The sequence below is a fragment of the Vombatus ursinus genome, unplaced genomic scaffold, assembly GCF_900497805.2.
Source record: "Vombatus ursinus unplaced genomic scaffold, bare-nosed wombat genome assembly UNPS02014833.1, whole genome shotgun sequence".
NCBI classification, from domain to species: domain Eukaryota; kingdom Metazoa; phylum Chordata; class Mammalia; order Diprotodontia; family Vombatidae; genus Vombatus; species Vombatus ursinus.
In genome coordinates this window covers 13,164-38,753 of record NW_020954611.1, presented here as the reverse complement: position 1 = coordinate 38,753, position 25,590 = coordinate 13,164, and the positions used below count along the sequence as shown (strand labels likewise).

General features: G+C 38.5%; 1 protein-coding gene across 1 annotated transcript in view; it reads right to left on the bottom strand.

The window, feature by feature from the left end:
• BAG3 (BCL2 associated athanogene 3) overlaps positions 1–15,854 on the bottom strand; it is a 32,631-nt gene extending 16,777 nt beyond the window's left edge. Inside the window, exon 1 of the mRNA XM_027839900.1 lies at positions 15,555–15,854. Within this exon, the coding sequence (XP_027695701.1) occupies positions 15,555–15,746 (192 nt within the window). The 5' untranslated portion in view covers positions 15,747–15,854. The remainder of the gene's footprint in view (positions 1–15,554) is intronic.
• Between the last annotated feature and the right edge of the window lie 9,736 nt (positions 15,855–25,590).

The window sequence follows — 25,590 nt, the reverse complement described above, 5'->3', positions numbered from 1 at the left end:
CAAAAACCTATTACAGCAGAGGGAAAGAAGGGAGGGAGATGAGCATTGTTTGAACCTTACTCTCATCAGATTTGGCTCAAGAAGGGAATAACATAATCAGTTAGGTATAGAAATCTAACATGCCCTATAGGCAGTAGGAGGGAAAAGGGGAAAGAAAAGGGAGGGGACTAATAGAAGGGAGGTGGGACTGAGAGAGGTGGTGGTCAAAAGCAAAACATTAGTGAGGAGGGGAAAGGAGAAAGAAAAGCATAAACGGGAGTGGGGGGTTGGGGGGAAAGGACAGAGAGAAAGACACAGATAGTAATCATAATTGTGAATGTTAGATATGAATGTAATGGAATACTATTGTGCTATAAGAAATGAACAGGCAGACTTCAGATAAACCTGGAAAGACTTGTATGGTTTGATGCTGAGTGAAGTGAGCAGTGTACACAGTAACAACACATTGTGCAATGACTTACTTTGATAGACTTAACCCCTCTCAGCAATACAAGGATCTAAGACATCTCCAAAAGCCTCATGATAGAAAATGCTATCCACATCCAAAGAAAGAGCTATGGAGTTTGAATGCAGATTGAAGCATACTATTTGCTTTTTTTTTCTTCTGTCATGTTTTGTTTCCTCTTCCTGGTGGTTCCTCCTATTAGTTCTAATTCTTACTTACAACATGACTAATGTGAAAATATACTTAACAGGAATGTATATGTACAGCTTCTATTAAGATTGCATGCCGTCTTGGGGAGGGGAGGTAGGGAGGGAGAGAAAAATTTAAAACTCAAAAGCTTATGGAAGTGATTGTTAATAATTCAAAATAAATTAATAAAACATTTTGAAAAAAATGTAATGTTAGTGTAATTAACTTAGAGAACATAACTTGATAATTTAACTTTTATATTCCTCAGTCTTAGCATTCTGGGAAATACTTTTTGCCAAACAATTTTTGCTAATTATCATCATCTTTTCAGTAAAGACACTGGGAACATATTATTTGGCAAATCCAGATAAGAATGGAAAAATTCACTGCTTAGCTGACTGTACTCTGTTTAAAATCTGATAGTTCTTGCCAGTCATCTTATAAATTGCCTTGAAATTCTCAGCAAACTGCCCTGCCCTCAAGTATCAGGTCCTACTGCTCTATGCTCTACAGCTCTAACTCTATGGAAAATTACCAGAATAAGAGATAAAGAAAAATTACTCCTGGATGAAATGAAAATCTGTCCTATTAAGTGCAAGATTATTAGAGGATAGCCAGGGCAAAGTTTTGATTCTGATCTTATACTACAGGGACTTAAATTACTTTATTTTGATATAAAACATAAAATCCATGGGGATTTAAGAAAAAAACAGTATCTTACAAGGTATTTAGAAGAGTATTACTTTGTAAGTTTACAAAGCACTTTCATATCAATTACCTTATTTGAACTTAAAAAAAAAATGACTGTGCAAGGGGGCTAGTTGCAAGTGTTGTCTTCAGTGTGGTATGGCTGAAAGAGCATAGACTTTGAAGACCTAGGTTTGAGTGGGCCACTTTGGGAGTAGCAGGCCCCCAAACCAATGTCTTCACCTCTCTGGACTTCAGTCTCATTCATAAAAATGGGAAGAAGGGTTAGCTCACTTTACAGGTAGGCAGTGCAAACACTGAACTGAGTTCATAGAGGGTGAGCAATTTGCTCAAAGTTAGAGAACTGCTAGTTGGTAGAGTTGAGACTCCCAACTCGGCCTCAACCATCAAAGATTCTTATGGTTTAACATGTATAAATTTCAAAAGCTCACTTCATTCTTCTCCTTTTGGAACCTTCCCCTAACCCAGTTTCTCCCTGGCTAGATCTGGAGCTGAAAAAAATCTCTGAAACCCAGAGTCCAAACCCCACCCATTTTTAAAGATGAGGAAACTGAGACTCAGAGAGATTAACTTATTTGCCCAAGGTCATACAAGTAATAAATGTCAGAGGTAGTATTGAACTCAGGTCCTCTGACTCTACTGTCAGTTACTTCTACTCCCTGAATCCTGCAGAGGGTAAAGCAGCCTACAAGAACAAATTTAGATAGTTTACTGATCTATACACACGATAAATAGCTGAGTTGGGAAACACTGCTTTAACCAACATAACCAGCCAGCTGAAGTGAATGCTAAGTCTAATGTAGCTAAAATGAATGAAATGTAATGATGTCATCACATGGTACAGTAGAAACAGCACTGGATTTGGAGTTAAGAAATGAAAGGTTCTTTCTGAGCTCTGTTAACTTAAAATCTGCTGCTACCTGTGTAACTTTTGAACGTATCATTTCACCTTCACATGGACCTCAGTTTCCTTATCTGAACAAAGGTCTGAACCAGATGATTTCTAAGGCAGTTTCTGCCTCTAAATTCAATGACCTGAGATCACCACAGTAATAATAGCTCCATTGCACTTCTAATTTCATAACTGTGGAGCCCTTAAGTAGGGCAAAAATTTAATTATCTGAGTTTTTAGGCCAGAACCTTTTCAACTGTGGCTTAGGTTATACAATCAGATGCTGAGTTTCACTCACAATGGACCAAGAAAAGCATAGTAAAATACAAGATGATAATATGGAAAAAATAAGGAGAATTCTTTTACAATAAGAAAAGCAGCCTAGAATTCTTTTCCCTGAAATTTTGGAGTAGGAACCAGTTTTAAAAGAAGTGATTCGGACACAAAGACAGCATGGTATAGTGGAACAAGTGATAGGTTTAGAGTCAAGAAACTTCTGGATCCAGCTCTAGACTCCAACACTTAGCTGGATGACAGCAGCAAGCCATTTAACCTTTTTTTTTTTTTTACCTTAGTTTCTCATCTATAAAATGAAGATAATATTTTAATCCATATAACTTTTGCATGGATCAAAATGGAATAGATGTATAGCACCTTGCAAACCTTAAAAAGTGCTACAAAATGTCAGCTGTTATTATCCGCTTCCTGTGGAATTAGGTGAGATATATGTAGAAGTTTTAACACTATATAATTTTAACCTTCTGTTAAATAGTGGATGGATTTTAGAGACACTAAAACTATTGCCATCTCTACTAAAAATAGTCAAGATCGCCTTCTTCCTGTATCCTCCCCGCCTCACTGTATTATAATGGTTAATCAATCAATAAGAAACACGTGCTTTCTGTTTATTCTCCTCCTATTTTCCCCCAACTACAAAAGCAAAACATACCCCAGCGTATATTATTACTCAGGAGCAACCCTAATGAATATATTTCTTAATATTCTTTATATTTTTCAATGTGGGCTACTAACCCAGAAGGAAAAACCTTTATGTAGTCAGTTCCCCAACTTCTCATTTTACAGATGGAGAAACCCAGAGATGTGAAGTCACTTAGAACCACTGATCTAGAAATGGAAGGGGTCTCCAAGGCCTATTCCAATCTCCTCTTTTTACAAATGAGTAAATGGGTATCTAGAGAAGTATGGTCACTTGTCCAAAGTTGTGAGGTCCTCTGACTCCAAATCCAATAATCTTTCCACTGTATCATGAATGCCAAACATTCCAAACAGCCACTATACTTCTAGTGTGAATCAGTAACAGGTCTAGGAAATACTGGCTTTCATTACAAAATGAAGGATCAAAATGTGCTGGCCAAGGTGGATTTAAGTTCCTTGGGAGCACAAAGCAAGAGCAGGTGATAATCCAGTGACTAAAAGATATTCTTTAAATTCTCCATTGATGTACTCAGTTTTGTATTCAGAAATTCAACAAAACAAGAATTTAGGGAGATTTGTAAGGAATTAAAATCTACCGAGGTTAACCTGAAAGTCTATTAGTGACTATCTGGTTATTTAATTCCAGAATGATAATAATAAAAAAGCTGGATATTCACTATCTTCCTACAGAAAACAAAACAAGACTAGGTTCTTCTGGTCTATTCTAGAAAGCAACTTGAACCTACACCCCCCCCCCAAAACTATTAAACTGTGCATACTCATTGACCTAGCGATACTGGCACTAAGTCTAAACCCCAAAGAAATCAAAGAAAGAGGAAAAGGATCTATCTATACATATTTTTGAACATACAAGATCTTTTTGTGGAGGCAAAGAACTGGAAACTGAAGGAATGGCCACCAATTGGGAAATTGCTGAACAAGTTCTGTGCATGTGATGTGAATGATACTATGCTGTAAGAAATGATGTAGGAGATGGTTTTAGAAAAACCTGGAAGATTTGTATAAACTGATGCAAAGTGAAGTGAACAAGACCAAGAAACCAATACCACAAAGACAAAAAACTTTGAAAGACCTAGGAACTCTGATCAGCACAATGGAGTCACTATGAAACATGCCATCTACCTGTAGAAAGAGAAGGGATGGACTCAGAGTATACAATGAAGCATTTTTTTTTTTTGGATATGGTTAATGTGGCAATTTGTTTTACTTGAATGTATATATTTGTAACAGGTTTTTTTTCCTCGTTTTATCAGTGGTTAGGGGAGGGGAGGTAGGAGAGAGAATTTGGAACTGAAAATATAAGTGAATTAAAAAAAACTAGATTCTTGAAATTTAAAGCTGCTCTTCTCTGAGGTTATGTCTACACTATGACAAACAGCTATACTTTTTTGCTCGTTAATAAGCTGCTTTGTCCATACAAAGACAAGACTTGACATGCCTTTTCTGTGGCTTTAGTGCAGGCTGGTAATAAGAATTTTATATTTATGCAACACATTATAGCTTTAAATTTAAAGATTAAAAATCCCTTTCCAGCATTAAGTCTCACAAGGCAGTTTATTTTGTAACCATTTAACAAATAACGGTTGAAGGTTCAAGAACTATGCCCACAAATGCATGGTATTGGACCAGAAAGCAGCAATAAAATCTAAGTACCCTAACTCCAAAATTTCCTGCTACAGCCAACAGGTATCAACCTGTTCAAAATAAAAATGTTATAACAAAAGGGCAAACTCTCAACGGTATGCCCTACTTTCAGTAAACACATGTCTACCACAAAAACAGAAGATTTCCTTCCATGAAAGAAAAACTAAATTTCAGTTAGACGTTAGTAAAAATAAAGATGCAATTTTTTCCCCATATAAGTTCACAAACACCCTGAAATCAACTCATGGATCCCAGGTTAAGAAATCCTTGCCATAAATTATAAAAAAAAAACTTTTATTTTTTGCAGAGTTTTTGGTCCAACATAATTATCCACCTAACCATGTTTTGCTTTAAAACATAGTAATGAATGTGCACAGTGACTACAATAACATAAATGAAAAGTTCACTAAAAGGAAGTTGAACTCTGAGTAATAAAAAAAAACCCAATGAAGGTTCCAGAAAAGGGACAATAAGATAACTCATATTTTCCCTTCTCATGAGAGGTAAGGAGAGGGGAGATACTACCAGAATAGAAGGTTGCATACCTAAAATTTAAAATATATACATGAATATGTGTATACATGTGTATGTGTATATAAAAATATTTGCATATTATGTATATACAAACATACTAATAAACACACAGTTTTGCAGCCTTGAGATGGAAAATTAAAAGTTGCTTACAAAGTCAACATGCTAAAAATTTGAAAACTTTAACCCTGGGATCCTTGACCAGGAGATCAAAACCTTCTGGTAGATTTCAAAGGCCTGCTTTGGAATTTCAAAGTCAGTTAGTACATTCTACCTCATTCCTCCCTGAATTTCAGCAGGCAAAATAACTATTCATTTCCTGTTGAAAGGATTTACCATCAGCCTACCTCTCCTCTCTTTTCCCCTACCTTGTCTTATGTTCTTTAGGGAACAGTAAAACTAAAGTATCCTCACAAAAAAGATAAGGATTTTCATTTTAACCAATCTCAGGGTGGAAATCATACCTAAGAAATCACCCAAAATTTCCAAGTAAGTTCCATTCCTTTTAAAATAAAGAACAAAATAATTTTGTAATAACAGTCAAATAAAGTGACTAAAATATCATACCCTATGCTCCAGAGATCCTAGGGCTAGGTTTACAAAGTCCAAGGGAGAAGAAGTCCCAAGGAAAGTCAAACACAGAAAGGAAAGGCCCACATATATATCAAAACAGTCATTGCAACACTTTCTGTGGTAGCAAAGAACTGGATACAAAATAGGGACTGCCCAATGACTGGGGAATGACTAAACAAACTATGGAACATGAATTAATGGACTACTACTGCAGCATAAGAAATGAAAAATATGAAGAATTAAGAAAAGTATAGGTGAACATATGAATTGATTCAGAGTTAAATGAACAGAACCAAGAAAACAATATAAGGCAATGTAAATGTAATGAATAATAAAATCAAACTGAATGCTTGGTTGTAATGAGGGAACTTGGCCCTAGAGAAGAGACCAGAAAATACATCTCCCTCTTTTCAGTGTAGAGGTGTGAGATTATAGGTGTGGAATACTGCACATACTTCCAGACATTACTGATGTATTGGTTGGCTTTAGTGAATTACTTAATTTTTCTCTTTTTAAAAAGAAAAATCTTTATTACAAAGGATGGCTTACTGGAAAGGTCAAGGAGAAAAGGGAAATGCATGTAATGTAAAAAATGTATTAATAAAAAATAAGAACTAAAGCAATGGTATTCTAACAATCTGGTAACATAGCATGGAACTTTCAAGGTCTGCTCTTGGAAAAAATTTTTTTTTAGTCAATTTCCAGGATGTTTTATCTTTTAGACATCAAATATTCAGCTACTTTGAGAACTGACTTGTTTTATCTTCTTTTTAGCAACGCATTCAATAACAACCAGTCACCCCACTCAGTCCAAACACTATTTTTAATGGGTAAGTAGAAAAAAGAGCCTCACTGGTTTTTAAAGTCAGAGAATAGGGGGGCGGGGAGGGGAGAGGTTTAAGATCCAGACTATATTTCCTAATGTAACCCTGGGGAAGTAATCTGACTTCTGATCTTCAGGCTTCCTCCTCTGTAAAATGAAGGGGTTGGATAAAGAATCTCTAAGGGCCCTTCCAGCTCTAAAGCCTACACACCTATGCCACTAGATATGTGCAATGTACAGAGATTCACAACTTTTCCAGGGTTGAACACTACAAAAACTAAAAATGCAAATGAGCAGACACCATGTCCAAAATATAACCTAAAAACAGTGCACGGAAGCACAGATTCTCTTTGTTGTTTCAGGAATGGAAGAGAAAGATGAAGATTTTGTTCCTTTGAGCAATATAAGCCCACCCTGTGGAGGAAATTCTAACCTTAATAAGTAATCTGACCTAATTTTGAAGTGTGAGCAGCACTTAAAGCTGAAGGAAAGTAACAAAGAGAAAAAATGTGATAGTATGTTCCTCAAATGGACATAGGGAAAGAAAAAGGTTCAGAGATATCCCAGGAAAATATGAGAGAAATGGTCATCAGGGCCATCTCGAGGAGGCTGCCAGGTCCAGGGCAAATTACACTGTGAGGTGCCCCCCCCCCCAATGTTTTTATACAAATTATACCAATTATTTATAGAACATCTATTATGTGCAAGTCCTTTTATTTGCCCTTATTCAAAGATGAGGAATATTGTTTCATGTGCTTCCAATCTAGCAGGTTAAAAAGTATATGAGAAGCAGCTTTGAAGGGAAAAAAAAATCACAAAATTTTAACATATTGGTTAAAAGATGTATAGCGCCTGTGTCCATGGAGGCTAATCCTATCTGGTCTGTCTCACTGATGGTGGTAGTGAGAGCAGACTGTACATATGTACATATATGGGACACATACCCTTTTTAGTACTCCCTTTCCCCTACAGGCTGACTCCTGGAGGAACTGGTAAGCAGCCCTGTTTCTTTATCAGGAGGCCAATTTGCTACACACTATACATCAGAGCTTGGCCAACCAAGACACTAGCATAGGTAAGACTGCTAAATATATAGTGTGGAAGGGTAGATAATCAGATGAGCCAAAGCTGGAGGTGGGGAGAATGACTGAGTAATTTCCTCCCTTAAACTGAGGAGCCTCCTTAACAACTTTAATGGGGTGACAACTATACATCTCTCAATTTTCAAAAGAAAATGCTGCCAGTGTTCGTTTAAAAAAAGGAAAAAAAATCCTGCAAAGTCCTTAACTGTTTAGTCCTAATAAACAGCACAAGGTGGCAGCTTTTAGCTTGTCACCTCACTGAATGGGATAAGAATCAAAATGAGAACATTCAGTACACTTGGGCTTCAAACATCAAGTCTACAGGCTCAGTGCTGAGTCATTTTTCCAGCGCCGACTGAGGGCACAGGCCTCAGTTCTGACTCACTGCCACCACTACACTAACTACAGGGACACATGGTGAAAGATTACGCAGTGAGTAAGGAAGCTTATTCAACTAACAGGGGAAGTTACTGAATCCTGAAAGATACCACATTCTGCCATGTAGTTATGCAGGTTTCTCTATGCTTACATGATTGGTTGGATAATCAAATCATTTTGGATATCTTTAAATGAGGAAAAAACCCCAGCAATACCAGAATGTCTACTGAAAAGCTAGGCTCCTGTGTGTCTGAGATTCTAAAGGATTATACTTCTAAGCTCCAGAGATCCTATGGTTTTCTAATTGAAATGTTAAGATTAAGGATGAACTATGGTTTCATCCTGTTTACAGAACCAACAACAAACAAAATGAGACCGATAGCTCAGTGTCTAATGGAATGAGTTCTTTAGAGAAATGGATTAAAAAACAGGTCTATTATCAGCTGAAAACTTGTCTCTTTATCCTGCTTGCCCTCTTCAAGGAAAATGTGTCACTGCTACTCAGAGGAAATTAATTATCTAAAAACAAAAATCGCTTCTCCAGACCCATAAGGGTGAATTTGGGCAATCAAGTGAAATCTTTTGTCTAGGAAGGCACATTAAGAGGCATTACATTTGGTGCCCTTGGTTTATCTGATCTCATACCATCTACAATTACTTCTGTGAACAAACAGTAGCATGGTTTTCCATAAAGATGTATGGACAGCAACTATTGGGAGGAGGACTCACTATTTGACTGAAACTGCTAGGAAAACTGGAAAGCAGTTTAGTACAATTTAGACCAGCATCTCATACCATATACCTCAATAAGGTCCAAATGGCCATATGACCTAGAAGTTAAGACTATATAAAAGATCATATTTTTAAGAGGAGAAGATAAGGAGATACCTTTACCAGTTATGGATATGGAAGACCTCTTGAGCAAAGGGCAGAGATTATCATACATGACAAAATAATTCTGATTACATAAAATTGAAAAGTTTTTGCACAAACAAAAGCAAACAGTGGACTGGTAAATATCTTCACACCAAATTTCTCTGATAAAGGTCTAAATATCTAAGAGTTAAAGAACAAGAGCCATTCCTTAATAGACAAATGGACAATGGATGAAAATAGGCAGTTGGTCAAATTCTCAAGAAATCCAAGCTATCAATAGCCACATGAAAAAATGCTCCAAATCATGAATAATTATAGAAATGCAAATTGAAGTAACTCTGACGTTCCAGATCTCGCTCATCAGATTGGCAGAGCTGACAAGAAAGGAAAATGACAAATGTTGGGCTGAAATAAAACATCCTGATGACCTTTCAGTGGAGATGTGAACTGGTTCAGCCATTCTGGAAAGCAGTTTGGAACTATACCCTAAAAGTTATCTGTAGATGTATATATACGTACACACACACACACACACTCTCACACACACAAACACTTTTGACCCAGAAATACTATTATCAGGCATATACCTCAAAAAGAGTTCAAAGACAAGAGGGAAAGGATCGATATGCACAAACATTTTTCTAATAGCAATTTTGATGTTGTTGCAGCAAGGAACTGAAAACAAAGTGGTTGCCTATCAATTGAGGAACAAAACTGTGATGTATGACTGTAATGAATATTATTGTGTCATTAAAAAATGATGAATGAGATGACTTCAAAAAAACCTAGGAAGACTTGTATGAACTGATACATGTGAAATAGGTTGAACCAAGAGAAGAATTTATATAATGAACTACAATATTATAAAGGAAATAACTCTGAAAGAATTAAGAACTCTGACAACGCAACGAACAATACAGGCACCAAAAGGCTGATGAAGCATATTTTCCACTTCTTGACAGAGAGGTAATGGAGTGTAGGTATAGAATGATAAATTATCAGATATTAGCAATGTATAAGTTTGTTTTGCTTGGATATACTTATTTGCTTATAAGGGTGGCCTTTTATTTTGGGGGTAGAGAGTTGTAGAAGTAGGGGCACTAGGTGGGGCAGTGGATGGAACACCGGCCCTGGATTCAGGAGGACCTGAGTTCAAATCTGGTCTTAGCCACATAACACTTACTAGCTGTGTGACCCTGGGCAAGTCACCTACCCCCCTCCCCACTGCCTAGCCAAAAAAAAAAAGAAAGAAAAGAAAAAAAGAGAGAGTTGTGGAAGTAGAGAAGGGTAGTTGTACAGATTTAAAAGAAGAAAAAGAACATCAATCAAACATTTTTTAAAAATTTTAAAGAGAGTGTAAGGAAGAAGATGATAAGCAAGGCAAGGTCAATACTACCTTGTTCAATTTAATATATACTTCAAAAGATAAATTGTATATGAGGATTTAAGATTTTCATTTACAGCACTCTTTTTTTCTCTCCTTTCTATATGGAAATGTTTATTGATGCATGTCAAGTTCACAATTTTCACAAAAATTTAAGAGCCAGAGGTACTATAAAAAGAAATTGCCTTCACAGGGAAATGTAGAGAGTAAGAGTGCTAAATAAAGGCATGCTGTAGTCATTGCAAAGTAGTAAATGTGACTCAGTCTGAGGGTCCAGAGTCTGCACAGCAAAGAAGGAAGTTTCCATTTTACTAGAGTATAAGTTCCTCTAAGTCTGGGTCCATGTCTTCCTGTTCATCTCTATGTGTCTTGCATACAGTAGTTGCTTAACCAATATTTCTGAACTAATGGATGATTAAATATATGTTATAGGATCAGTTCCTAGTTTCTTCTCCAAATCAAAGAATCCTTCACTACTGGTCCATACTTTTATGTAAAAGATCCTTTATTATTTGGAAGTTGATTGGCTGACCCTGGGGCCTGTGTATGGATACTTCTGAGCCTGTAGAGAAGACCATATTCTTCAGTCCATATTCCATGGGACAGCCAGCCCCAGGGATAGAAAGCCTATACTTCTCTGGTATCCTGATACCAGAAAACACAATGCCTAACCTGGAATAACCCTATAGAAATTGGTGTTTCCCACTTTATCTTTAATTTAAACTAAGCTGCCCTCTTCTCCAAAAAGCTGGATATGTCCCTAAAGAAGAATAACAAAACAATTTTTGTTCTCAGGGAATCTATGGTCTTATTTTAAAGATTAAGGCAGTAACAAGTAAAAAACTGAAAGAAGAGTAGGAAAAATATTATAAGACAGTACACAATAATGGTATAGGTAAATTTTATGGAATAAGCAAAGGACTAGGAATTAAAAGGCCCTACCACATAGGTAACATGGCTTAGACAAAAAAATCAGTTGGTTTCTTTGACCCTCAGTTTTCCTTCCTATAATATGAAGCTATTAGATGAGATATCAAGCTTCCCTTTTCTAGCACTCACAATTTTCAGAGTTCAAGAAGAAGGGACTATGGCTTAGGACATGTGCTTCATCCTGGAAGCACAGCAGGAAATCTTAGATTTTCACAAACCATGGAAAGTTTATGGGCTGGGGAGTACTTTGATTAAAGTGGTATTGTAGGACACAGGGAGCATGCTATGGGAACACTTGAGAGCCAGGTTTCTAGGAGGACTTACTTAAGCTTGCTACCTTACATGAGCACCTCTCCACATATTTATTACTTTTCATTGCGATTTTTAAAAATAGTACTTTTTTTACTCACAAGATCAAAAATAAAAAATTCTATTTAACCATAAACTGCTAGTTTATAAAAGATGAAAACACAAGTGAATAAGAAGTACTGACTGGAATCAAAGAACTTGGTTTCATATTCTGGTTCTGATGCATACTGTTAGACAATGGACAAAATCATTTAACGTCTCTGGTCCTCAATTTGTAATCTATGAACTGAGGGACTTCAATGAATGGCTTCTGAGAGGGTCCTATGTTTATATCACCTCTGCAATAGCCTCACCTCCTATTTACTTCCTAGTCTATAAACAGATAACCTAATATCCCTCTCTTCTAAGGAATATTGCAGGGAGTGGGGAGGTTAGCATTTAAGGCATTCTGAAAAGCCTAGCATGTGCTTACTCTGGAAAAAGCCCAGGGAGAGGATGAATGCTCTCTTCCCACTGTGCTTCCTGAATTATTTCACTCACATATTGGGGGGATTCTACACTTTTCCTGGGAACAGGTGTAGCTATACACATGTAAAAATATGATGAGTAGAAGACACCTTCTCTCTTGAAGTCAGAGTGTAGCAGGAATGAGCCTGTCTGGATAGCTGAATATGGGAAGACTGGCTGAGGAAGGGAAGGCAAAGCTGTCCTATGAAAGATAGCTATTGTAGACTGAAAATTAATATTATCTATGTTGTACTGAATTTTAATTTATTTTGTTAAGTATTTCTCAATTACATTTTAATCTGGTTCTGCCACTCATAGATGACTTCGAGGCCTAAGGAAGTACGGCTGCATCACAGACTCAGTCAGCCATTTGCCTGTAGGACCAATCCCTTACAACTCTCTGGGTTTTCTTATTTATAAAACTGGATTCATAATATTTCTATTGCCTACATTGTTTTTGTAAGGAAAGTACTTCTTAAAAGTGAGCTATTATTTCCCAAAGTGATAGACTTTCAGATTTATTTAAACCAGAGCCCCTCCCATCTGATCTGATCTTTTTTTTTTAGAGCCACAGCCTACATGACATATTGGGCAGACATTTCTTACACATAGCCTTCTGAACTTGTTAGACCAGTTTCATGTTTACAACAAAATGCCAGACTATCTACGCCATTCAACACATGCAGTAAATGCTCAAACTTGAGAGTTTATTAACAACTGCCTTGAGTTTTCCTGATCTCTTACAGGTTTCCCATAGCTTGGTTGTTTATACAGGAATGACAAGGCAAAATGAATGTTCATAACTACCTGGTGTCATCTAAGCTGATTTAAAATGCCAACCCAACTACAACACAAATTCTCCCTAAGATGATTTCTACCCCACCCAAGCGACTGCACATTCAAAAATTCATGTACACAATTATGTCTGATGTTAATTATAGAAAATTAGTCAGCTGTGCTAATTTTTAGAAATGAGTATACAATTAATTACTTGTGAATTTGATGTCTGTGGGCAGGGGAGTTTCCTCAATGTTGTAAGATTGTAGGATCAGAGTAACAGAGTCTTGGTACTAGAGGGGATCGGCAGAAGGCATCTAATCCAAAATTTATTTTATAGTTCAGGAAACTGAGGCCCAGGGAGGCATGGTAGGTAGACAGTATTCTGTAAAACTCAAGTGGGAAAAAGCAATAAATTTTTTGGGGGGAAAATACTAGTTATACTTCCCTAAATTATTATTTTTAAACACTTGAGTGCCTTTTATAATTCAAAATACTGCTTTACTGACCTTCTGGCTATGATTTTTGTATTTTGAAGTGTTGACTATTCTTTCTTCAATTACAGCCTTTAAATGTTGGAAATAGGAGTTGGTCTTTTTGTTTAGGTAATTTGGAGTATTTTGCTTAAATAGTAATATAAATGTAAAGGTGAAAAAACCCATTACTAACAAATACTAAAATGATATCCCTTCTGGAACCCAGGAGTCTAATGATGACAAATCTGGCTTGGGAGCAAAAGTACTCTGGCAAGGGCTAGGCCTGAAACCCCAAAAATGTGCTGGCCTAATGCTGAGACTTCAAGGAGAGTCACCTTCACAGCTAGCTGGACTCTGCATTTTGCTGCTGCATGAGTGGGCAACACAAAAACACTGCCTGACTTCCCTGCCCACCATTTTTAGGGGAACAGCTGGGAAGTTTCAACCCATTTCCGAAGAAGTGTCAGGAACCTTCCTTGGCAGCTAAAGAAGCCAGGCCTTTTGAGGCCACGAGCCAAATTCTGTGGCTCCACAGAGTCCGCCCAAACTTCTTTCAACATAGGCCTTAGCAACCTCTGACTTTCTCTTCTAGCTTTTCCCCTATGCTCAGAAAGCTTCAGAGACCTACCAAGGCAATGGCCCTGAAACAAAGATAGCATTTTTTGAATCACTGATTCTTGGTGTTATACCCCATGCTAGAGACAGTTTTATTAAATATACTTTCATTAAGAATAGAAATTTTAAAACCAAACAATACAAGCACCACAAAATATCCTGAGACTAGATAAAATGCAGCTTATTGTGTCATTTTATCTTGTCAACTGATTGTATGATTTTTCTGGACCAAATGTCACCCAGAAATCATATAATTGGTATCAGGAGGAATCCTTTTTTTCCTGTCTTTTCCTTCTCTTTTAGGATCTGTAGGGATCTGGACTTGGAGAGTCCTTATCAATCATCCAATCCAACTCTCTCAGATGAGGAAACTGAGGCACGTAGAACTTGAGTGTTTTGCCCAAGGTCACCGAGATAAGTAAGGGGCAAAGCCTAGAATTCAAACCCAGGTCCTCTAAATCTGGAGCCACTAGGCTTTCCTCTGCATCTGACTGCCTCTCTCACTAGCATCTCTATCTATGGACTTATTTAGAATAGAAATGCCTCTCTCCTGTGAACATACATTCAAACTGGACAGTAGACAAAACTTCCTAGGCAGCTTGCAAAAGGAGCAAAAGAAGGCAGCCAGCTGCTACTCAGCTGTGTTTGTGTGTATCTTGTGCTGAACGTAGTACACGATTTAACCTGCAGGCAGACGAAGCTGAAGAATAAATCAGTTTCCCTTCTGTCGCTGCTGCTTGGGTGGACTTAACAAACTTTAAATAAACATTACAGGGCTAAGTATCAAATGATTTAGTGCACTGAGAAGAGCTGCAGTGCGTCAGAGACAAAAGGCAGCTCCTGCTGTCTACTTGGGGGGTGGGGAGGGGTGGGGAGGGAAAGGGCTTGCCAATGAATGCCCTTTCCACCTCCTGCCCTTCCCTGGCCAGCCCCGGTGCCCCATCTCCCTGACTCTCCCCGCCCCCCTGCAGTGACCTGGCTGATCTGTCTCGGTCTCCAGGCCCGACCTCTCTACCACTTTCCTATCCGCCCATGTCTTGTCCAGAACTATCTCCCGTCCTTCCCCCACGTCTCCTTTCTCTGCACTGCCACGCCGCTGGACAGAGTAACCTGTACCTCGGCGGGGCGCGCGCGCGCACACGCATCCACATTCACAGACCACCACCACCCGGCCTATCTCACTCCCCGCCCTACTGCACCTCCTTTCTGCTCCCAACTTTCCCTCCACTGTGCAACACTCTCCCAAAAACAAACCAAAAGCGGAAGGGAGATCTATGTATTCCTTGTCCCATCCCCAAAGACGCCCCTCCCCAGTCCTTTCGGCTTTCTCCTCCGAATCCCCCGATCCTCAAATGCTGCCTGCACCACGGGGAAGAGTAGGCAAAGCCAGTAGGCAAGGCCAGTAGGCAGCCAGGCCACCACTGGAGCGGGAGGGGTCGGGGGAGAAGGACCACTCACTTTGTGCCCCTCGGGGGTGACGCGTGGGTCGTTCCATGTAGTGGTCCGGTTGTTGTGATCTACGAAGAATGGCCAACCGGTCTGTGGATCGATTTTAATTTCCCAGCCGGGGGGCAAGGGGTCTCGCTCCCCGCCGTTGCCGCTATTGCTGGTCGCCATCTGAACCATTGGAGAGTGAGTGGCTGCGCTCATGCTCTGCCTAAGGAGCGACTTCTGGTACTGTTGCTGCGGCTTCTGCTTCGCTTCTGCTGCTGCTGCTGCTGTGTTTAGGGCTGCGACCGCTGCTGCTGCTGCTGCTGCTTGCTGGCAAGGCTGCTACTAGCTGGGGCTGGGGCGGGGAGAGTGAGTTGAGCTGGGTTGGGTTGGGCTGGGCTGGGTTGGGCGGAGGCTGGGGGAGGGAGAGGTTAAAGAGTAGGCGAAGGAGGCGGGTTACAAGGGTGTCCTTAAGTCCGCCTCCAACCACCTTTATGAATTAATGGTGGAGTGACGTGAGAGGAAGGAGCTGGAAGTATCTGGAAATAGCCCTTCTGGTGCAAAGAGGCATGGAGGAGATAAGAAGAGCGAGGAGAAAGGAACTGGCCGGGTAGAAACTTCTGGTTCCATCTAGCAGATTTGGCTGTGCCCCTTTTCCAGGATGCAGAGCTCCACCCTGAGTCATCGGCTATTATTGTGGCCCTTAGTCTTTCTACCTACTAGGGAGCCCTCGGTTTCAGGGCTGCTTTAGCATGCTTTTCACTAGGAGAAAATCGCTTTACTTTACGGGACTGCTGTTGGCTCCCGTTTGCAAGTTGAAAGGAAGGAGAGACAGATGACTGAAGAAAGTTTGGCCTTTTCAATAGTAACCCACCTCGTCCAACTGCTGGTCGAAAAAGAAATCTAATTGGGAATGTGGGTCTTTTTATTGACTTTTTAAAAAGAGAAAATGGCAAGGGAATACCCAAAATGACAGCGTTTGGACTGGATGTTTGTAGAATTGTAGCACTGCCAGTAGCTAACTCGGGTGCTAGCTACTAAGGTTGCTCTTTTCCCTTTCCACTCCTTATGGCTATTTCAGTTTTTAGCAGGGTTAAGATTGAGGCCAAATACATGCAGGCGGCCTATAACTTGTGTTTTTAAATTTCACCCTTAGTATTTTGAGTTTTTTTGGGGGTAAGAAATGTTAAATATGCTACATGGAGTAGTTCTGCTTGAGTTCCACACCCCAAAGTGTCAAGGGAAATCAGATCTAACATTATTTTCCCCAAAGAGAGAGAGATTTGTAGCTCTGAAGCACGTGCATTCTTAAGAAGAAGAAACACTTCCATCAATTCAAGATTTTCTCCTACTTTTCTCACCAAGGTCAATTACCCATTCTCACCCATTTTCTGTTTTTACATTACAGGTTTTTCAGGACATGTCTCTCAACTTCCACTCCCCATCCATCCCACCCTTTGTGACAAAGAATAGTTAAGCAAAACTAAAACACATTCCATACCCATAGGCCCTTACTTCTCCAAGGATCAGAGTGAGAAGAATTTCCTCATTTCTTCTCTGAGCCAAGATGTTCAGTATAATTAAATACAAAGCACTGAACTTCATTTTTCAATGAACCATTTTAAAGGGGAAAATTATATTTTTTAAAGAGGTGATTGCCATTAAACAAAATATACATTGAATTAAATACAAAAGCAGAAATAATCAACCTTGAGGTGTTATCTGTGAAGAAGGAAATAAGGTCAACTAATCTTTTCATTAACTCCCAGATGGAAGCCTTTGGACTTCAGTAATTCCGTGAAAATTTTATGTCCAGACTGGAAAAGAGGTTGAAATGGTTCAGTTACCTAGAATTTCAAATTCTGTCAGTTCATTCTTCCCCTAGACTCATCTAAATGGTTTGTGTACTGATACTGAGTCTAATTCTCCAACCTACAGGTTAGAGGCTGAGAGAACAAAATCATGTAAACCCAAAGAAGAATGCCCTGCATAGTTTTACAATCCAGGAAACAATGTTACACTGCCTACCAGTGGAGGGGTATTTCAGTGGTCATTCTGATCCCATATTCCCCAAGTTCTTCTAGATATACCCGGAAATGGTCTATGGCACATCTTCTAATCACATAATGTTGCCTAAAACTTTCACAGTATAGGAACACCGTAACAGTCAGCTCTCAGGGAAATTAAGTATTTAGTTCATAAAGCTGTCAATACAATATAAATGTTTAACTTACATATTTAATTCATGTGCTCTACATCTGTCCACAAGCTATCATGGATTATAAATTCCTACAGAACAGGCACTGCTTCACTCTTATTCCAGTTAATATGAATACAGGACATCCAATTCTATCCACCCTAATTTTATTCTGACCCTACCTCTTTATGCCTTAAAATATGATCTAACTTGATATGATATAAACATCTGATTGATTTAACATCTCTATTTTCCTGTGTCACTGGATCATCGATTGGAAAGAACCTTAGAGATCATCTAGTCTAATGCCCTCATTCTACCAGATGAGAAAACTGAAGCCAAGAGAGGCTAAACCTACTTACCTAAAGTCACAAAAGTATTAAGTGGCACAGAGAGATGTCTTCCTACGTCTATTTCATCTTAAATTGTGAGGTCATAAGAGGCCATAGAGGCATAAGGTCCATAATTCTTATGACAATGCCTCACACTGGATTTTTGATAAATGCATTCAGTTGAAGATGATTTTCATTTCTTTCTGTACAGCTAACAGCACAGTGCTATGTGAACATATTTACATAAGGTAAGCATACAGTCAAGCTGTGTCCCAAGAATAATCAAGAAATATTTCAAGTTATAAATAATCAACCAAGTAAATTTTTATTGAAATTACTATGTGCAGGACACTGTCAGGTAGGGTGGGGGACTTTTGGCCTTAAGGCTACATGTGGCCTTCTAGGTCCTCAAGTGTGGCCTTTTGACTAAGTCCCAAGTTTTACAGAACAAATCCTTTTATTAAGGGGATTTGTTCTGTGAAGTTTGGATTCAGTCAAAGGGCCACATTTGAGGACCCAGAGGGCCTCATGTGGCCTTGAGGCTGCAGGTTCTCCACACCTGTAGGTAACTTGGGATTGAGGGGAAGGCATACAAATAAGTATAGCACATGGTCTTTTCTCTCAAGAAATTTATAATTTCGAAGAAGATAGTAGTATAGTGGAAAGAACACCATTTTAGGAGTCGGGAGACCTGGATTACGTAGTCCCAGTTCTATCTCTATTAGTTAGGATTATAGCCCCAGCTGTATTACCTACCATTAGCTGGGATAGTCCCAACTCTACTATCTACCAGCTATGACTTTGAGCAAGTGATTTCACCTCTGTGGGCCTATATTTTCTTATCTGTAAAATGAAGGCACTAATTCACATGATTTCTAAGGTGCCTTCTAGCTCTAAAATTCTGTGTGTTTTTTTTGGTTAGGAGCAAGTATATAAACTATGGTCCATGATCATCCACAAGAGGCTTATGAGCTAGTGGCAGATAAGACATAAACATAAAAAGTTAGATAATTCTTTTTGGCCCTACCGGTGATTTCATCACACTTTCTAGTGTCCACCTGATACAGATCAGCTTCTTATCTTAGAGAGTTTCCTTAGGACCTGAGAGGTTGTTGCTTGCCTATGATTATACAGCTGTTAACACAGGTAATATGTCAGAAGTAGAGCTTGAACCCAGGTCTTCCTGACCTCAAGGCTAGCCCTCTATCCTTTGTCTCATTGCCCTTCTAGACACCAATACAGGAGCACTATACCACAATACAAGAAATGTCATAAAGGATGTGACTATTAATTGCTAAATCATTGTTGAGGTCAAAGGAAAGTGATGTCATTGTGAGACTGAATGGTCTAGGAAGACTTAAGAAGAAAAGGGACTTGAGAAGGGCCTTTTAATAGGCTGGGTTCATTTTGCCTCTTTGCAAGTCAAATTCAGAATGTATTTTAAATTCTTATATGTCTTTCTTTGCTGAATATAGTTCATATTGTAACTAGTTTTGTTTTGTGTTAGGGGTTGGGGATCTGGACCTGTGATTTAATCAGCATGGGGAACTCCTAGTATGAAAACTCCAAAAATGCACATCTGCCATTTGTCAGTAACATACAGTCATAGGGAGTTTCCTGGGGCACTGAGTTAAGAAGTGACTTGCCCATGATCCCCACATTTAATATGTATCAGAGACAGGTCTGTAACTCAGGTCTTCTCTGCTCCCAAGCCTATATATTATTACATCTCTCAACTTTTTAGTACTTTTTGCAACTAATTTATAAATGTTGGTTGAAGTCTGTAAAGTTGTTATGATTTAACCCTCATAGGCTTTGTCTTTTATAGGTTCTTGCTGACATTATTTGCTAGATATTCTGAGCTCTGGAGGTTTCAAGCCATCCCAGTTACACAACACAGAGGACTGTGGATTCAAATTGGTATGTTTGAAGATAAGGGCATGGAGGCTTCCATGGCTTCTTCAATTAAGTAGCCCAAAGCCATGATGAATAAGTATGGCCTCTGGTGGTGTTATTATGGATAACTTTTATAGGGCTGCTAAGATAATGCAACCTTTGTCCCAGGCACCTATAAAGCCTAAACAAGGGCAATAGTTGCCCACCAAGAAAAATATTGAAAGGACCCACTCAATTCCTAATGGCAGGACTCCTCAGAGCTCTGGACAGTTGAGGTCCTGGCTCAGGCACAGACTTCTCCATCAATCTATCCCTGTACTTGGGTCTGAATAATAGATATACTTACTCTGCAGTACTTCAAAGCAAGGTGGTTTTGTGAGTGTGAGTCCTGCCTCCATCACCATCAATCCTAACTCCTCTACTCCCTTGTAGATAAGTCTTTGTGAGTTGCAGTGGCTAAAAAAAATCATCACCTGGTAACCCCTGAGCTCTCTGAGCTTAGCTAACCTCACTTTGGACAAGAGACACACAGATTGATGCCATGGCCTACCTGGGTACTGAAAGACCTGACTGGACAATTATAGATCTCTTCTTAAGAAAACCAAGAATCAAGAGCTATTTTACAAGATTTTAGCCCCTAAGGAAGACAACGAGAGACCTGTTTTTTCATCTAGACAAGACATAAGGGTTAAGTACGATAGCACTTATTCCAGGATCATAAACACAGTAATTACAAGTTCATAGTGATTGTGGTAAAGGGGTGATGGTTGTGTATGAAAACACTTTCCCATGTGAGTTTATCTTATCATAGATTTAGAGTTTGCCCAAAATCACCAAATTCCACACCCTCATAGTGGGGTGGGTGGGTAGAAATGGCATTTTTCAAGGGAAACTAATTTTTTACTAAACTTAAGAAAACACAGTTTCATAGAAAAGACTGCCATAAAGAATTATAAAAGTAACTTTATTAGCAATAACTCACAGACTAACAATACTTACACAAGACTAAATACTTACAATATGACTTAAGTACAGTACAGCCAAGCTGTTCGGCTTTAAACATCACCTTAAAAACTCATACTCTAAAGGATTTAATCCATTTGTAATGGGACACAGGAATTGGCAGAAAAGCCAGTTCTCTATTATCTCTGCTAATGGGAGGGGATAAGAAGCAGGGAATAAAAAACATAACTCTAAAGACACTTTTATGCAACTCTGGAATGCTCCCAGAAACTAACATTCGTGCACCTGTGCCCCACCCTCAGCCCACCCCCTTCTTTCCTACCTCCTTTTTTCCTGTCCAAGATTGGCAGCTTAAGATCAACAGGAAGCTAAAGGGGAATGAGGCTGGTAAGGAAGAGAAGTAAATTATCTATGATATCTACAGTTAATTCAGTATAGATAACCAAGAATATTTTATTGTTTTTTTTAAGCAATGATTTCACAGTACTTTTGGGTGTAAAGAGATAATAAAAAGTTAAGGTTTTAGGAAGGAAGTTGTAGTGGTATAATTAATTTATAGGAAGCTGAAAATATCATGTGCATAAAGATCTAGTGATAATATGATCTATAAATTCAGGTAAGAAGAATAGAAAAAAATTGAACAGGTGGGCTTCATGTTTCAATGCTCATTTTGAATCTTACTAATAAAGGTTTGGCATTACCATCATTTGGAGGATGAACAACTTATGTAATATGAATGTGATGGAATACTATTGTGCCATAAGATATGATGGTTATAGTGTCAGAGAAACTTGGGAAGACTTGTATGAACTGATGCAGAGTGAAATGAGCAGAACCAAGAAAACTATGCAACAAAACTGTGAAGACAACAACTTTGAAAGGTTTTTGGACTCTGATCATCACAATGGTCAACGACAGTTCCAAAAGACCGATGATGAAGCATACTGACCACTTCTTAACAGACAGGTGATAGATTCAGGGTACAAAATAAGAAATATAATTTGTGGACATTTGTTTTGCTTGACTATATAAGTCTGTTTCAAGTGCTTTATTTTTCTATGTATTTTTTCAATATAGAGGGAGGGAGAAAAAATAGGTTTTGTTAATTTAAAAAATTAAATTAAAAATGTTTATAGTTGGCAAAATATAGTTTAAAAGCATCTAAATTCGATTCTGATGGGGTTCAATTCTACATTTATATGTAAGCACTCTGGTAGGTGCTCGGGGCATAAAGAGAAAAAGGAACAATCTCTACACACTCAAATAGAATATACACACATTCAGTTTGGTTATGAAGACATAAGTACTTTATTTATTACTAGTGGAATTGCAAACTTGGGAAATTTTTTAGGTAATCTGGCAGTATGTAGTAAAAGTTACAAAAACAATCATATACTTTGACCCAATAATCCATTGTTGGCAATATACCCTGAAAATATTATCAAGGAAAAAAAGGCTATTTGTTTAAAGATTTTCATAGCAGCACTGTATAAGATTTCAAAAAACTGGAAGCAACTTAAAGGCCAATGTCCCCTACTGCATCCGGGGCCAACTCCAGTTGTCCTGATTCATATCTGGCCACTGGACCCAGATGGCTCCAGAGGAGAAAGTGAGGCCGGTGACTGCACAGCCCTTCCTCATTTAAATCCAATTCACTTGCATGTCATCGCATCCTGATGTCATGGTCCTCTTCGAGAACAAAGGGCAAACAGCAACCTTTGTGAGAAGAGAAGGAGCTGCCCACTAGGAACCAAACTTCCAGTTGAGCATTGCCCCCTTCCTTCCTTTCTTTCTCTTTCAACACAGGGTATCACACCCCTACCTGTGGTGCTCTGCCCAAAGGGAATGTAAATTTTAATCTCTGAAACTTTTTTTCTTGTTTTCATTTTTTTCTCTTAAAGACCAGCCTTAACCCCAAATCACTCTGGTCCCAGACCAACCCCTACTTGGTCACTGTTTGGGCCATTGATTGGCTCAGAATGAATGTAAAGAACAACTCTTTCTGTTTTTGTCAGAAACCCTGAGGGTCCAACTCATCAGGACCCCATTTAGGGTTTTCTTTTTTTTTGGTTTTTTTTTTGGTTAGGTAATGGGGTTAAGTGACTTGCCCAGGGTCACACAGCTAGTAAATGTTATGTGTCTGAGGCCTGATTTGATCTCAGGTCCTCCTGAATCCAGGGCCAGTGCTCTATCCACTGCACCACCTAGCTGCCCCATAGGGTTTTCTTGACAAAGATACTGGAGTGGTTTGCTGTTTCCTTTTCCAGCTCAATTTACATATGAGGAAGCTGAGGCAAACAAGATTGCGGTGACTTGCAAGAGTCACATAGCTAGTTAAGTGTCTGAAGCCAGTCAGGTCTTCCTGATTCCAGGCCTAGAATAGTAGAGTAATTAAATTATGTGCATTAATGTAATGAAATACTCTTAATGCCATTAAAAAAGACAAGCTAGAGGAATATAAAGAAATCTGGAAAGACCTTTATGGGATAATGCAAAGTGAATACAGCCAAACCAGAAGAAAAGAGAATGCCCTACCAACATATTAATAAGAAAAGTTAAAAAGAATGGACAACAAAGAGTAGCGATAGGGAAGGCATAAAAACTCATCAAGATATTTTAAAATCTAAATAATTTAAATGTAAACAATTAAAAAGTAAATTCAGTTGGTGGTAGTGGTGTTTAATATTAAAACTGCAATTTAATAAAGTTTAAGACTATGAGTACAAAAGCCAAAAACAATTAGCAACTGTCTGTACTTCATTAAACGGCATTTAATCATATACTACCTTGGGTTGTTATTAATCTTTGATATTCTTCCCTAAGGAGACTGGGAACTTGTGCTCTGGGGCAGGCAGGTCCTAAATCCTCTACTTCTGGAGTATCCCCCTAATATTTACCAGCACAATGCAATATTGTGGTAGTTGCTCGTTAAATTGTTTGTAGAGTGGGGTGTATAGAAATTAGGTATTTGACTGAAACGACCACGTTATTGGCTCGAATAAACCTGTGGATCCCCCCAGTTTAGCTGGTAGCCCTGCATAACCCCTCTGCCTATTTAAGGTAGGACTTAAAGGCTATATAAATGAGTTGTTTTGTTAGTATATGTCACATGAATCTTATTGTAGATTGTGATTCCTTTGTTTTCTGGCAGTGCTTGATATCTGGGAGGTAGGGAGCTTTTCCAGTTTTAAAAGTGTCTTATAAGAGCTCACAATAACCTGTCATTTGGGTGTCAAGCAAGTTTGTGCTTGTAACATCTTGCAAACTGTCAGCTTAGGCAGAATATTCTTTCAAGTATTAGAGAGCAGCCTCCTATCATGCAGCAGCAGTGGAGCCATTATTTAAGTTAAATATGAGTGCTGGATGGTCTATCCAGCTATTAAAACACCTTCACTTGAAATGATTCTCAGCAGTTTACACTGCATAGCAGAATTTTAAAAAAATATCTTTTTTCACACGCATGTGGAGGCAGACAAGAAATGGGATTTTTCAGCTTTATATTTTTGATGAGCTCATTTCACTTTGGCTAAATTAGAATAGAATAGTGCTCTTTTTTCTCCCTCAAATTACCGTGTATAGATTTTGTATTTACTTGTGTTGATGTGTATCCTTCCTTTTCGTATCTCTAGCACTTTGTATAGTGCCTTGCACACAGTAAGCATTTAATCAGGCTTGCTAAATCAATTTGAATATTAGAATAGAAAGATACCCTAGATGTCATCTAGTTAAAAAGATAAGGATTTGGGGTTCAAATTCCTGCTCCCACACATATTAGCTCTGCAGAATTGGTCTAACCACCAGATGGAGCTGATAGCTTTTCAGTGGGTATCCATCACTCACTCGGGTGAAACTTTGGGCATGCCAGAAGGGAAGAAGTGCTGAATCATTGCTTTATTTTCTGTGGTTACCAGAGAGTCAACAATCATCTATCCTTTAGCTTTGCTTCTCTCTACAGGGCACCATCATTTATTGTTTAGAGGTCTGTGGAACCAACTCTTCAAAATTAGTTGCAAACCTCTATCCATTTGCTAATCTCTTCTCCTTTTGTACACACTGTATTTTCAATGAACACTCATCATCTGATCATAGTATAATGAAAACACAGAATGCTATATTTACCATTTTTTACTCTTAATATATAAAATTTGTCATTTAGTGACAATAATTATAAACATAATTTAAAATATAATTTAATTAATATTTATAAGTTTTATCCTTAGTGTATTTGTATGTGTATATATATATATATATATATGCACATATATAGGTAAAAAGTACAGAATAATTAGAACATAACACATAATAAAACATCAACTTCTATTGAGCAGCTGCAAGCTCACCATTCTCCTAAAGTTGACTTCTGGAAGTCAACCCCAGACATTGACTGGGACCCTAAAGTTCTAGTACCTATTACACACTGAGTCCTCTTTTAAACAAACAAAGCTATACAACCACAGTTCCCAGGGGGTACTCAACTCATGTTTCCCTTAGGACTATCAACTGTAGAAGCAGCAACTTGAGACTAAGGGTCTCAACTGAGCCATGTCAAAGAAACTGTATCACGGAATCTGGTGTGAACTGGATCTCAGAAGGATTAGTGGTTTGACTAGTCACTGGAGAAGACCTTTGCCCTCATTTGGAGAGAGCTCCAAGTAGCAACTAGCCTAGGTAAGGA